Below are 14,576 nucleotides of genomic sequence, written 5' to 3' on the forward strand. Positions count from 1 at the left end.
CCGGATTCTGGCCCTTTAAGTCTGTTATTTTTATTTCTCTATCCTCAAGAGATTGCCAGAAATGCTGTTAGGGTTTTTTTTTTGTTTTTTTGTTGTTGGTTTTTTTTGTTTGATTTTTTTGTTTTTTGTTTGCCACTTACTAGTAGCTCTCTGCCTGCGCCATTTACCCAGATCCTCCTTTTCTTGCCCTATGCCCAGAATTGCTAAATACCCTGAAGGAAAAATGGCTGAAGTGTTGGCTTACTTCTCCTCTGTTCCCCCTTCTTCAGGACCTTGGTCCTTCAAGTCCTGGTTGCTTTAGCAATTTTTTGACATCTTCAAACTTTTTTGTTTCTTTTCCCTTTCATCAGGCTACTTTAGTTGTTCTCAGTGGAAGTTTTGGTCTTCAGTAAGGTACTCCATTTTAGCCAGAAATGGATGTTACAGATAATTTTAAATGTACTATTATGGTGATATTGAGGACCGGTTAATGCGTATTCATGAAATTACATTTTATTTGATAAGATATCATTCCTGAATAGGATTTGGGATGGATGAAACCTTTTTTAGAAAATTTAGCAAAACAATGGAGGGGAGAGACAGAAGACAAGTAATGAATTGAGATGCACTCTTAACAATTCTGCTGAAGTTATGAAGATTTTTCTTGAGGCGTTGATGTTATGGACCTGATCATTCTTTGGATTTAAAGTGATAGAAAAGAGAAAAATTATTTTGACTTATTTTCTGATGCTTAAATGTTAAGATCTTAGTGTTTAGAGGATAGTTAGGAATGGAGGAAGGGTTTGGAAAGGGAAGAAGAAATGTTCTTCTAGTTTTATTTCTGTTATTTTGGTATAGTCAGTTTGAGGCAGTTTTCTAAGCAGATGTGACATTATTGGGAGAACTCCAGTAATGAAAATCAGTTGAAGCATTGAGTATGCAAATATCAGATTTTTGAATTGTTCATTTTTTTCCACCTATTATTTATTGAATGCCTGTAATGTAAGGCAGTGAAGATACACAAGCAAGACTTAAGATTCCTCATGGAACTTATATCTAGTGGAAGAGTCAGAATTTAAGTAGATGGATCCCAGTAGTACTTAATTCTAACTCGGATAGGTACTATGGTATATACTTACAGGATTTTTGAGAGCTGTTAGCAACAAAGTTATAAGAGAAATAGTGCAAATATATAAAATATTTTATGGAATAAATGTTTTTATAGATAAATAGGAAGTACTGACATTGCTTTGCTTTATATACATTGTTCTGATAGTGGAGAAAAAGGAACAGGTCTCTAACTTAGGTAATAGATGAAAGCCAAAGGTAAGGATATGAATGCCTCCACCATAGCATTCATCACAATTTAAATGTTTGTCTCCTCCTTAGATTATTATATATAGGAACTTCCAGTTTTAAGTTCCTGCTAGCTACTTTATAGAGTTCTTGTTTAATTCTCAGAATAAGTTTCAAGATACATATTTTCATCCCCAGCTTTGTATGTAAGATGAGCATACATTGCCAAGGCTGGCTGCATAACAGTGCTCAGGCTTTGGCATGAATGATGGCTCCCTGGAGTTGTGCTGTGGGGATAGCTCTGGTACGGAGCCTTTAGTAAAGTTCCCTCAAGTACTTGGACGTAGTTTTTATTAGTTTTCAGCCTCAAAGTGTGACTATCGCACCACGGATAAAATTGGCCATGTGCAAAATGATAGTTTTGAAATCTGTTGCTTAGATTGATGAAAGCTCATAGTTTAATTATAGTGACTAGGTTGCATGATTGAATTAGAATATACCTGCTGTTACCTAATCATTAGTTTCATAGTCTTTACAAATAAACAGTGTGTTAGCAGAAGAGAAGTTGTCTGCATGGATTGATTGTGAGAAGCCAAATAGTATGATTTTGTCCGTATTTATCCAGCACTGTCTGGCGAAGTAAGAACATCTCCTTTCAGTTTTATTTTTGTGACTTAATTCTTAAATCGGGCCTGGTACACTTGGCACACTGATAATACTGGGTTTCAGGACCCTCAGAGCTACAAATGAGACCTGAACTGTGCTGTCCCCATGCTAGAATTGTTACTTTGTGAGGTGATACCCGAGCAGCTGTCTAGCTTCTTAATTTAAAATATCTTTTAAAATGACACACATAATGATTTGCATGACAAATTGATTTAAATGGATTTTCAGAATCTTCATGATTCCTAGACCAAATAAAATATCTGTATTTTACTTACACTCTAAATAATAATCTTGTAGATTTGTTAGTGGAATAGTAAAATCTGATAATAAAAGAAGGATTTTTTTTTAAGGTAAGGAAAACCTTGCTGTGTTTTTAAATTACATACTTGACATATCTAATCAGTTCTATAGTATCAAGCTTTATAAAAAATTAAGTTAGAAGAAAGGAAATGTTTAAAATATGATTGAAATCTTTCCTTTTTCCTCTATATTCGTATACCTTTTTTTTTAATAGAAATGACATTGAGAATTAGTAGCTGATCTTAAGTTTGATTGCTATTATTGTAATTTCTATACTTGTTTCAACTTCTTTAAAAACACACTAAAAACAGCAAGTTGTCCTAAGGGTAAGATGAAGTTGTGGATGATTTTGGGTGTTATACTGGCTCAGAAAGGTGGGTGCTGCAAAAAAGTGTCTTGATGGGTTTCTATCAACTTCTGCTTGTGTTATGTTACAGAATGGCTCATTAAAACAGTAAGAATTAAACAATTCTTGGGGTTTAATAGGATTTTCTGTTTGGTATTAAGAATGTCCTGAAGTTGAAAGCTTTGTTTGCTTTATAGAATGGCTGATTTATATCCCACTTTACCTAGGATAGTCCTAACTTATGCCTTTTATTGTGGCCCCTTTTAGTCTCAAAAGTGTCCCAGTTCAAAAGAAACGCATAGTCACTTTATTTATAGGATATCTTATGTTTGTTTTAGTAATCACATGGTCCTAGATAATTCAGAGCTTAAATGATTCAAACAGGGGTAGTGGCCTGATGGTTTTGTCCTTTTTAATGTAGCATATTATTTATCGCTTAGAGTGAGTAGAATTAAACTATTTGGCCTTTTAAATTTATTTTGCGAAAGAGCTGAGTTTTACTAAATTTGTTGTGCTGCTGAAAGATTGTCAACATGTATTAAATTCGATTTTTAATTAAGTCCAATATTTTTGAAATGGACTTAATTCATTGATGGCGATATCTTCTATAATTTCTCAGTGCATTTCAAAGAATTATATAACATATTGGGAGAAATGGAGATACTTGTTAATACTAAATTAATTCCAGTAATGAGACAAGGGCTTTAATTCTGGCTTATCAGCTGTGTGACCTTGGGCAAGTCACATAACCTCTCAGAGCCACATACTCTTCATTTTTTAAATGCAACCAATGATGCTTAGTAATAAGGGTTGAAAAGAAGCATAAGTTATGTGACTCAAATAATTCCTTGTGTAAAGTAAATATAAAGTTGGTGAGATACTGGTTCACCAAAAGGTCCGACTATATATGAGTTTTACAACATATAATTAGTGTTATGATTTAATTATGATAATTTTGTTGTATAACGCATAAGAATATAGATGTGAAAAGTATGAATTTCATTCTAAATGACCTTTATAAATAGAGTGCTTTTACCTCATACATATATCCAAATCACTGAATGCAAATTATATGATAGTGAAAAAATTGTCCTTCTAAACATTGGTAATATGCTTAGAGTATCTAGTTAAACAGAATTTGCATTAGTTGTTTAAAACTTACATGCGAATCAGTAAATATGAACCAGTTTGACAGCAGCTTGTTTATGTTCATATAATACATAGAGCATTGACACATACATAGAAAAATAAAACTTTCATATTGCTTATTAAAAAAAAAAGCTTATCTGATTGGGAGGCAAAACTCAACACGAAAAGGAGCAGTATGAGAGTTTAGAGAAAGGTGAAGTTCTTTTGCGCTACGGATAATTTAGGAAGTTCTGAGAGGAAGTAGATATTGGGAAAGCTTGGGAGGCATATAGAAAGCCTTAAAAGGGTAGGAATGGGGGAGGCAACTTTGTAGTGATGGAAATGTGCAGTTCATTTTTGGACTTCGGAGTGGATCAGTTGCTCACATAAGAGGATTAATATTAGGGCCGGACTGAAAGGTCTTGACTGTTAGGCTAAGGATTCTTTATATGCAGGTGATGGGGACTCACTGAGTATTTTTGAGCAAGTGGTTGATATGATTAAAAAGATATTTAGGAAGATTAATCTAGTTAACGGAAGGCAGGATAGACTGGTGTACAGAAAACACAGGGAGGAAAAATGTTAACTAGGGAGGTTGTTTTTTGAAGTAGTTAATGCTTAAAGTTGAGAGTGGAAATGGAAACTTTGGTGCTTTATTAAAACATGAAGGTCTTCAGTCTGCCTTTTGATGTTATTAGTACATAAATGCATCTAGATATTTAATGGAAAAAACTGTATAACTTAAGCTTTTGGTCAGAATTAAGTACAGTATTTCAAGAGGTATAAAGCACATTCATTCTGTTTTTCTATACTGATAACATTCACCTATTAAGAAGAACAACAAAAACCTCTCTGAAGCTTAAGTATTAATATCCCTTTCAAATGTTTAAAAAACTTAACTCTTGGGCTTCCCTGGTGGCGCAGTGGTTGAGAATCCACCTGCCAATGCAGGGGACACGGGTTCGAGCCCTGGTCCAGGAAGATCCCACATGCTGCGGAGCAACTAAGCCTGTGCGCCACAACTACTGAGCCTGTGCTCTAGAGCCCGTGAGCCACAACTACTGAAGCCCAGGCGCCTAGAGCCCGTGCTCCGCAGCAAGAGAAGCCACCGCAATGAGAAGCCCACGCCCCACAACAAAGAGCAGCCCCCGCTCACCACAGGTAGAGAAAGCCAGTGTGCAGCAACGAAGACCCAATGCAGCCAATAAATAAATAAATAAAATTAAAAAAAACCCTTAACTCTAAGTTTAGTGCCATTTTAGTTATTGCAGGCAGTAACTTATAAAGAAATGCAGCAAATGACAAATGCAAAGTAAAGTGCGAAAAAAAGTATAGTGTTTTATTTCTTTAGATTTTTATATTTATGTTTTTATAATTTCTTAGTCAGTTTTGGAATATGTCTAGCTAAGTAGTAAATACCTAAACTTATAAGTTTTAAATGTGTTTATAACTTTTCAAAAATTTGAGCTTTCCAATAATGAAAGTTGCCCAAATGTATTATTTTAATAAATGAGTAGAAATTATTTATTTCATGTTGTTTAAATTGAGATATCCAACTTACCAATAAAAGAGAACATTTGAAATAGCCTTTTTTTTAAGACAAACTGATTTTAATATTACTTGTAAGAGCTTATTGCTGTTTTCTTCCCCTTTAATATCTCTTCTGTAGACCAAACATTAAGATATTCCTTTCTGTTGTGAATAGATACAAATATTGATTATCTAGTTAAGGTACAGGCTGAGCTGCTGTTAACAAAGAGAACTCCAAATCCTCAGTGTTTCAAACAAAATAGAATTTTATTCGTCTCTCATTTAACAGGTCACAGGTAGGCAGGTGGTCAAGAGTGAGTTGGTGGCTTTGTTTCACAGGGTCATACAAGAGCCCAGGTTTCTTTTGCTTTTCAACCATACACTGGTTGCGCTGTTCAGCATAGTAGCTACTAGCCACATGTGACTATTGATACTTACATTTAAATTAACTCAAATTAAAAATTTAGTATTCATACTAGCTACATTTTAAGTCCTCTGTAGCTACATATGATGAGTGGCTACTGTTTTGGATGGTGCAGATATAGAATACCTCCATCATCGCAGAAAGTTCTGTTGGTCAGAGCTGCACTAAGAGGTTGTTCTTGTTGGCATGGTCTTTGCTGGGTCATATTGGCCTAAGTTCCACTCTACAGGAAGGGAGAATGGGAGGGATTGGGGGAGGGGTAGCCATGATTTTCTTATAAATGATCCAAAAGGTGCACATATCACTTCTGCTTGCAGTACACTGGCCAAAATTTAGTGATACACTGATACCCAAGGACAGTGGAAGGGTTGCTAGCTGGATAGAGTGTACCCAGCTAAAACTCGGTTTAGGTGGAGTGCTACAGTAGCTGGGATCCTGTTACCAAAAGGAAGAAGCTGAGAATAAATGCTAGAGCACATTTGCCAATCTCAGTCACATGTACCAAACGTGATAATAATCACAATTAATTTTCTCCTTCTTCCCCAAACAAAGTAGACAGGAATCAACATGGGTAAAATGTTTAATTTTAAATGACCATGCTGAGATTAACCTGAAATTATAAATTTTTAAAAGTTTGAATTTTGTCTTAAAGCTTAACAAAATTAACCTTATGATCCTTTTGACTGCAGGGCAGTATTTTGAGCATAAGCCTGTTTTTCTCTAATGTATTATTTCTACATCTTAAACTTTGTCTGTGTGATTGCAAACAAAAGACTAGAACTTTATTTCTGTCTTATTTTATAGATGTGCCATAATGATTTTGAACATGTTGATGTCAAGCAGCAATGAGAAGTATGAAAAGTGCTAGTTGGTGGTTTAGTTGTTCCTTCTCTCTCCCTATTCCTTCTTGCTCTCTGTCTCTGTATATATTCATCATGCTTCTAAACTATTTAGGGCTTATAATGAAAAGCAGCAGGCTTTTTCCATACCATATCCCATCCCTGGTCTTACACTTTGAGACAAACTCTCTGAAATGTTCATGTTTACAAGTAACTTCTGTATTTCTTAAAAATATGCCTATATTCAGCGTTGCTTGATTGATCAGAATTACATACTGATTAACTACTGTAATAAAAATGGATTTAGTTTATATACTGCCTTCTCTCTCCCTTCATCACTATTCTTTTATTCTTCTATTTGCTTTAATATTTCTTAAACTTCTTTCATGTCTGTTCAATTAAAGATGGTATCTCTTACTCTCAAATTAGCAATTACAAAATTTAATGTTTCTTATCTTCCCTCCTCATATCTTTCTCCTTCTCAATTTTTGTTGTCTCTGTTTTAAATTGCAATGATCAAATATATTTACATTAGTTTCTGTAACTATAATTAAGTCTGCTAGCTTTGTCTATTGCTGAATTCTAAAAATTGTAATTAGTAAGCAGTTTAACTTTTTATGACTACATAAATATTTTTCACTGAAAAGCTAATGGTAGAGCAATTACCATTTTTAACATAGCTTTATTGTTTATGATTTAGTTTAAAATTTCCTTTTCCGATTTTTGTTTCTCGTATTTTTAAAAAATTTCCTTAATTTCTTCCCACATATAAGTAATACCCTCTGTTCTGTAGACTTCCTTTTTTTGCCAGCTGTCTCCCTCCTGGAGCCCTCTTTCTCTCTCCTCTAATCTCTTTCGTTACTCAGTGCTCTTTTGACCACTTGACATCTTTATAAAGTTTGTTGAAAATTTGCTTTGATTGATGCTATTCCTTCTTGTGCTTTTTATAACTGTGGGATTATGCATATCTTTTTAAAATTCCTTTTTTCTGTGTGTGAGTAGAGAGAGGATATAAATGCATATGCTCATCTCAACATCTTGAATCTGAAGTGTTGATGTTTTCAAAGAGTCAGATGCCCATGTATCTAACCCTTACAGTCATACTGATAAAACTTGTGATAAAGTCTCAGGTTGTAAATTTTTGAGGGGAGGGGGATATGAGACATTTACAAATAAAGCTGAAAGAAAATAATGATTAACTGTATAGAGTCATTGGTATTTTTATGTAAATAAACATTTCTAGAATAATTTTCTTTTGTTTTCTCAGACTCGACTTTTTATAGATTATGATAAAAAAAATTTTCTGTTGATAAAGATTGTTCTGTTTTACTTTTTATTCTATTATTGAAGATATGTATCTTCAGATTTAGATCTGTTTTTCATTACAAATAGTGTTCCACAAGTTTATTGCCCAGAACTTCTTGAAACTGACCCATTTTACCATTATATCTGGCCAGTGACTAAACAGCATATAGTGGTGTTAAAAAAATGTTTCCTAGGTTAGGAGGCTAATGTTAGTTTTGAACCCTAACAGGTTTACCATCAGTCTGGGTGATAAGTTGTGCAATACTGTTAGGCTACTTTTTATCTTTACAAGAGAATGGTATTGTAAAAATGTCAAAAAAATATCCACATGCCCAGTTCACTAGTAAATATACTGCTAAATTTGAACCTTTTTGGCAGTAGCTTATGCTTCTCAAGGGACCATATTTTTACAGAATGATATATTTCAAAGGGTATTGGTTTCCATTGTAAAAAATTCATGCATTTAGAGCAACTTAAAGCCAAAACAATTGTGCTTGTGGTATGTGTTTAAAATATGAGTCATCTTGAATACATGCCCAGGTTAAGTGTCAGAAGCTATATATTGCACAAAAAGAAAATTTATTGTTAGGAGACCAGGCTGTACCTGTGCTTATACAGCATTTTCCTTAGAGGATCAATTTGAGTATGTGAACTAATACTAGCCAGGCTTTTGTACAGTAACATTATTTATAATAAAGGAGAAGTTCATTGAGGAGAAAAACAAATAAAGGAAGCATAAAAGTCTCATATTGTATGAAACTACAGAAATGGATCAAAGAGTTTGACAGGAAGTTTAATGTGTACATAAGTAGAGTCTGACAGGAACATGCTGTGTGTGCCAAAGGTTCCGGTGATGGAAAACCGAAACATAGTGCTCACTGACCACAGCATGAGCCTTGACACACATTGTAAATAATCCAGAGATCTATGACTGCATTAAGCACTGGGCTGGTGTATTAACGGCAGTAAATCTATAGCAGCATAATGGGATAGCATACACAAATTCCTCTGATTAGTTTTTGTAATGGATTAATAGGAATATAGCAAATATTTTCATTTCAAATCCTACCATCCTCCAACCTCACCCTCCCCCCAGCCCCACCCTCTCTATTGTGATCGTTTTTTATTCTCTTCTACTCACCAGGCTTGTGTATGTGGATACTTGCTTTAGTACCATCAAGTTAAAAGCCGAAGATGCTTCTGGTAGAGAGCATCTCATCACTGTCAAGTTGAAGGCGAAGGTATGTGCTTCGTTAAACTGTTACTGTGGCCAGGAAATACTTTGGGAAATGAACCCTGTGAATGTTTTCAATGTAAACGAGTGCTGGTTGCTTCTAAAAGTATATATATGACACTTAAAATTTATTTTGGGGGACTTCCCTGGCAGTCCAATGGTTAAGACTCTGCGCTTCCAAAGCAGGGGGTGCAGAATCGATCCCTGGTCAGGAAACTAAGATCCCACATGCTGTGCGACACGACCAAATAAATAAATTATTTGGGAACGCCTCAAAAAATGTATTCACTAAGTTTCCCAAAGCCTAGCTATAATTTCATGTCACTGTTTTAATTCAAATTTGATCAAAATATAGACTTTACAGTAAAGAAATACTACAAATAAGGTTTGGCAGCCTCAAAGTACCATAATGTTATTTTTGTAACATCCTATGTAGAAAAGAGTTGGAAGTGTCCACTATTCCAAGTAAAGTTCTACTGAAGAAAGTCTTTTGTCTTCAACTCCTACTGTGAATTACCTTTGTTGTTCTTATTTCTGACTTCCCCCGACCCCTCAGACACAGGCACACACATATGCATACTTTCTTCTGTTGTCTTGGCTGAAATTTTTTTACTTCTCTGTTTAAAAATTTTGCAAAGGTTATACACTTCTATTTATAGAGCCCTTACAGGCTAGTCGTCTATAACTACTCACTGATTTTATTGGCACAAAACATAGCTGTTTCGTCTTTATTTTTTAATTATAGATTGTGAATTTTGAGAAATAAGTGGAATAAGCAAGTTCGGGTTATTAATCATTTACTTAGTAATCACTGGGGAAACATTAGACTTTGAGAAAACCAGGTCATCTAACTTTTTTTTAATTGTCCCTAGGAGTCATCAATCAACTCTTTTTCATGAGATTGTAGTGATGAAAAGATGAGTTGTGTTTATCCTTTTTAAAAATGTGCCTGGCATTTAAGCTTTTCATGAGAGAAAATTAATATATAAAGCTGTACTGGGTGACACAGAAAAGTTGGTGTCTTATAGTGCCTCTATATCAGACAAATTGAGAAATGACTCATTCTCTTTCTTACACACAGAATGTTTATGTATAATTTCGAGATTTATATGTAATAAGTTTTGAGAAAAAATTAGTGGGATAGAAATCTTCTTTGTAAAATAAGTTACATGAATATTTTTATTAAATGAAAACGTTTTTATTTTCTTTTTTAATTTTTAAAGGTGTGTTTTTTTAAGATCAAGGAGAAATCTGCCTTTATCCTTCCAGAGTCATATACTGCCAGTGGCAAGGGTTCTGTCATTTTCTTCAAAGTTTTATTTGTTTATATTTTGTACATTGATAAAAGTTGCTTTGCTGCTATGAAGACCAAAATGAAAAATTTAAAATACATCCTGTCCCGATTCTTTTTTTTTAAAGCCTCATTTTTGGAGTCTTTTCTACTAAGAGATAATGATTTAAGTCTACATTGCCTATCACTACAGCTACAAGACTTTATTATTAATTTTGATTAATGACATTATTGGTAGTATTGAGAGGGAGGATGTGTAGCCATTAGTATGGTCCATTCTGTCTGCTTTTTCTTATAACTTTTCAAGGTAGATAAGGTGACACTTTTAACATTTCTCTAGAAGATATTTTCAAGTGTCAGTTTTTGCAGCATCGATAGCTGTGAGCACTGTTATGGATGCCCTGGCAAGAGAGAAGAGAAAGCTGTATTTGAGTTAGTAAGAAAAAGACTTGCATTTAAAAAAAAAAGAAAAAAAAGACAGGCTGAAACTAAATGAATCTTGTGTTGGTATGATTTATTAGAGTCTTTATTTGTCCGTTTAGTTTGGTTTTCATAGAGACTAAAGTTGTCTTTTAGATGTGGTCATTTCTTTCTTAGGAATATTTGGGATTGCCAGTTAAAAACAGTGAAAGCTAAAACTTACATGTTAAAGAGTACATAATGCAAAATCTTAATCCAAACTGAATTTTAAAGGGTCAGGCTCTTTTTTGACAAACCTTACAACACGCTTGTTTTTGTAAATACACAAACCTCTATTTCTTTTATCTGATATTTTTTGATACGTAGTAAAGAAATGCATTTGTTTTGATTCTTGAATACATACTCTCCCAATTCTGCCACTCTACCTCACTGTCTCCCAAAACCCACAAGGAAAACAATACCAATTTTGTCTAGACATCCCCCATTAAAAGTAAGTATATAAATCAAAAAGAAATACAATGAGAAACAGTTGAATTTTGTCATTTTTATAGGTGTGTTTTTATGCAGTATTTACAGTTCATCCTAAACCATGGGATGAAATTTTTGTCTTCCTTCAAAAAAGAAGTAGCCTAGGGCTTCCTTAGCTTTGGCCAAGATCAGAACTACTTGAAAAACGAATCATAGATATGTTTCAGAGGCTGGGCACTCTGTCTCTGATGGCTGTTTTTGTAATCTGCCGTAATTTGTGTGTATTCTTTTGCTGGGGGGGGTCCAATCACAGTTTGGGTTGGGTTAAATTTTTCCATAGAAAAGTATACTATAGAGTCTAAAAAATATTGTTTGTGACAAAAATATATACTTAATATTATATAATAATTATTTTCTCTTACAGTTATTGATTTGATTGAATTGTTTCAACTGAGACTTGTAAAACTATATTAATGAAAAATTATAAATTACTCTGTTTTTCAATTAGTTTCTTTAGGTGGAGCTTTTGTTGTTCTTGTCGCCTGGATTTCTAAAGTGAAGCTTTTGGCAGTTAGTCTCTAGTGGCTTTGTATATACCTATAACTTACTGTTGAAAAATAATCTGAATTTTGACAGTCATTTTACAATATTCAGTTATCGCTGTTGTAGTTAGTTCTACAATACAAACAACTCCAAAAATGAGTATCTAGGATGCTACTGCATAATTCATGTTAAATCATCCAGAAGTGTATAAATTTGTGCTTTTTAGGTTCAATACAGTTATGTAGCATTTATTATATTATATAAACAGAATTGATCTTGGAAGTGAATATAATTAACACAATATATATACATTTAACTCATAGACAGTAAAGCCACAAACATATGGATCAGTCTCATTTATTATATACATATTTGTATGTTTGCATAATTACACCTAAAATATATATTTGAATGTTATCTCAGATATGTGGCATCATATTATATTTATTATAACCTGCTTTTTGTTTAACTCCCTGTGGATCTCTTTCTTTATCAGTACATATGTGCCATTTACTACCCTGAGCCCTATTTGAATGTAGGATCATATTCTCTTTTAACATAATGTGCCCTACGTACTTATTGACTTCCAAAGTTAAGACACTTTACTTGGTTTATCTACTCTGTATACAGTAAACATTAAGTTCATACTCTTAACTGGGTTGATGATTGTTTAAGTTAGAGAGTTGATATTGTTCATTGTCAGCTCAGTAGATGATAAATAGCAACTCAAGGTGAACTAAATATTCCATTTTTGACCCAAGGAGGTTTTAAGTGTGCATTATTATTTTTGCAGAATATTAACATTTTTTAGAGGGAAAAGAGATTTTACAGTGCTTTTAGTTGAGTTCCATCATTTTTACATATAAAACAGCCAGAGAAATTCAGTGACTTATCCAAGGTCACAAGTTAGTTAGCAGCACTAGAAACCAGAGAAAGCTAAGATCTCTGCCTGCATTTACTTTGAGATAATCACATGCCTTATAAAAAATAGTGTACAAGTAGTTTTTCCAGTGATTGCAGCAGTTATAATCTGACGTACATCATCTAATAGTTTGAATTGTCTGGAATAGGGCTTCTTCTGTAATCCCAGCCAGACCTTTCTTTCTTTTTTTCCTCTAACTTAGAGCACTGTTATATTTCTATATGGTTTCCTGTATATTTACCTTTGTGTTATCACTTCTGCATAGCTAGATACCATTAGTCAGAGTATACCTTGATAGGTTTATTTTTAACCAGACTGTCATTGTAACTAAATGTTAATTCTTTTCCAAGCATTGATTTCAAATGGGCTGATGTTTGTGACAAATACTATAGTGATGATTTTTTGTGCCCTTTTGCTATGCAACAAAGTAGTTAAAAATAAGAGGATGAAAAAAGTGAAAGTCTAAAACTTATTTTAAACATTTTGTCAAATGAGAGAAAGGAGTTTTCCTAAAACTAATTTTCATGTTAGTAAATTTAGCTTTGTATTGGAAAGAAATGAGCACTTTAAAAATTACGTGTGACTTTCAAGAATCCAGACTGAATCTTAGAGAAATCATGTAGTACAATTCTCTAATAACAAAATTGATTTTAAGAAAAACTACCTTTTGTCTTTCTTAACTTAGAAACCTGGTTAGTCCTATGACTATTATTTTTTGTATAAAACTATTGAGTAATTAATTTTCTATTTATCAACCATGAAAAGATTTTTCTTAAAACTATTGTTTTCCCTTAATAAGCCAGAGACATTTCATTGTTTCTTTTTATCTTCTGCTAAAATTAAATGCTTTTTTGTGGAAGATACTTCTTTAATTGATAATTATATGTGTTCATTTTTGTGCATTTCTTGATTCTTTTAACAAATATTGTCTCTTTTAACAAGTGTCTGAGGCTATTCGAGGTTAAATTTTCGACTGAAAGGAAATTAAATATCAACCATTTTGATCTCTCACTTTAAAGATAAAGAAACTGAGATTCAGTGTGGTTTACCCCTCAAATCACATTAGCAGCTGACCTGACACTGACTTAATTCATTAGTCTTTTTTTCAAAACCGGTTGGTTTGGCACCCCCAAATCACCAAACTTTGTACCTTTTGAGCTTAACTTGACTGTTAATCAGCTCTTAATATCTCTATAGTAATAGAATGGAAATATTGATATATAATACATTTGCATTTATAATAATACTTTTTCTAATATATTCAGTTTTTTGAAAATATTTTATGTGAAATTGTCACACCGAAGCAAAAATGACCTAACTTTATGCTTTTTTATAGTACCCTGCAGAATCACCAGATTGTATTGTGGATTTTCCTGTTTCGTTTTCTGTTTCCTGGACACCACAGGTAAATTCTTAAATTTATTTTAAGTAGCTAAAAAGCACGTTCTGTTTACTTATAAGTGGCCATTATAGATTACAAGTGATTTTTTTCAGTTTTCTTTAAGCATTTATTTATAAACAGGACTTTGAGAGTGTTAAACTTGAAGAAGCTCTATTGACAGAAATTTTACTTTAAATTTAAATCCTAAGGAACTCTTTATAAAAGCAGTGAGCAGTAGGTTAAAAATTGGGTGACATTTTTCAGACATAATGTCAGAGAATCTTTTTCAGAGAATGAGTTACGACTGAAAATATAAACCCTGCCATTTCTATTCAGTTTTTATTGTTTTAAAGTGTTTGTCCTTAGTTCATCCTTGAACTTAGACTATATTGTTTTTGTAAGTGCTTTGGAACATTCTTACTTTGAGTAAAGAATATAGGAGATTCTTCTACTCCTGTCAATTTCTCAATACATTGCTGATATTTAACAAGTTAATGTATTTAG

The 14,576-nt window shown here is 33.2% G+C and overlaps 1 protein-coding gene across 4 annotated transcripts in view; it reads left to right on the top strand.

Moving 5' to 3' along the window:
- FANCL (FA complementation group L) overlaps positions 1–14,576 on the top strand; it is a 91,907-nt gene that overhangs the window by 23,374 nt on the left and 53,957 nt on the right. For all 4 annotated transcript variants that reach the window (XM_079940513.1, XM_079940516.1, XM_079940514.1 and 1 more), the window contains 2 exons: positions 8,958–9,054; positions 14,028–14,096. In XM_079940513.1, coding sequence (XP_079796639.1) covers positions 8,958–9,054; positions 14,028–14,096 — 166 coding nt within the window. The remainder of the gene's footprint in view (positions 1–8,957; positions 9,055–14,027; positions 14,097–14,576) is intronic.

Source organism: Stenella coeruleoalba, assembly GCF_951394435.1.
Source record: "Stenella coeruleoalba genome assembly, chromosome: 13".
Lineage (NCBI taxonomy): Eukaryota > Metazoa > Chordata > Mammalia > Artiodactyla > Delphinidae > Stenella > Stenella coeruleoalba.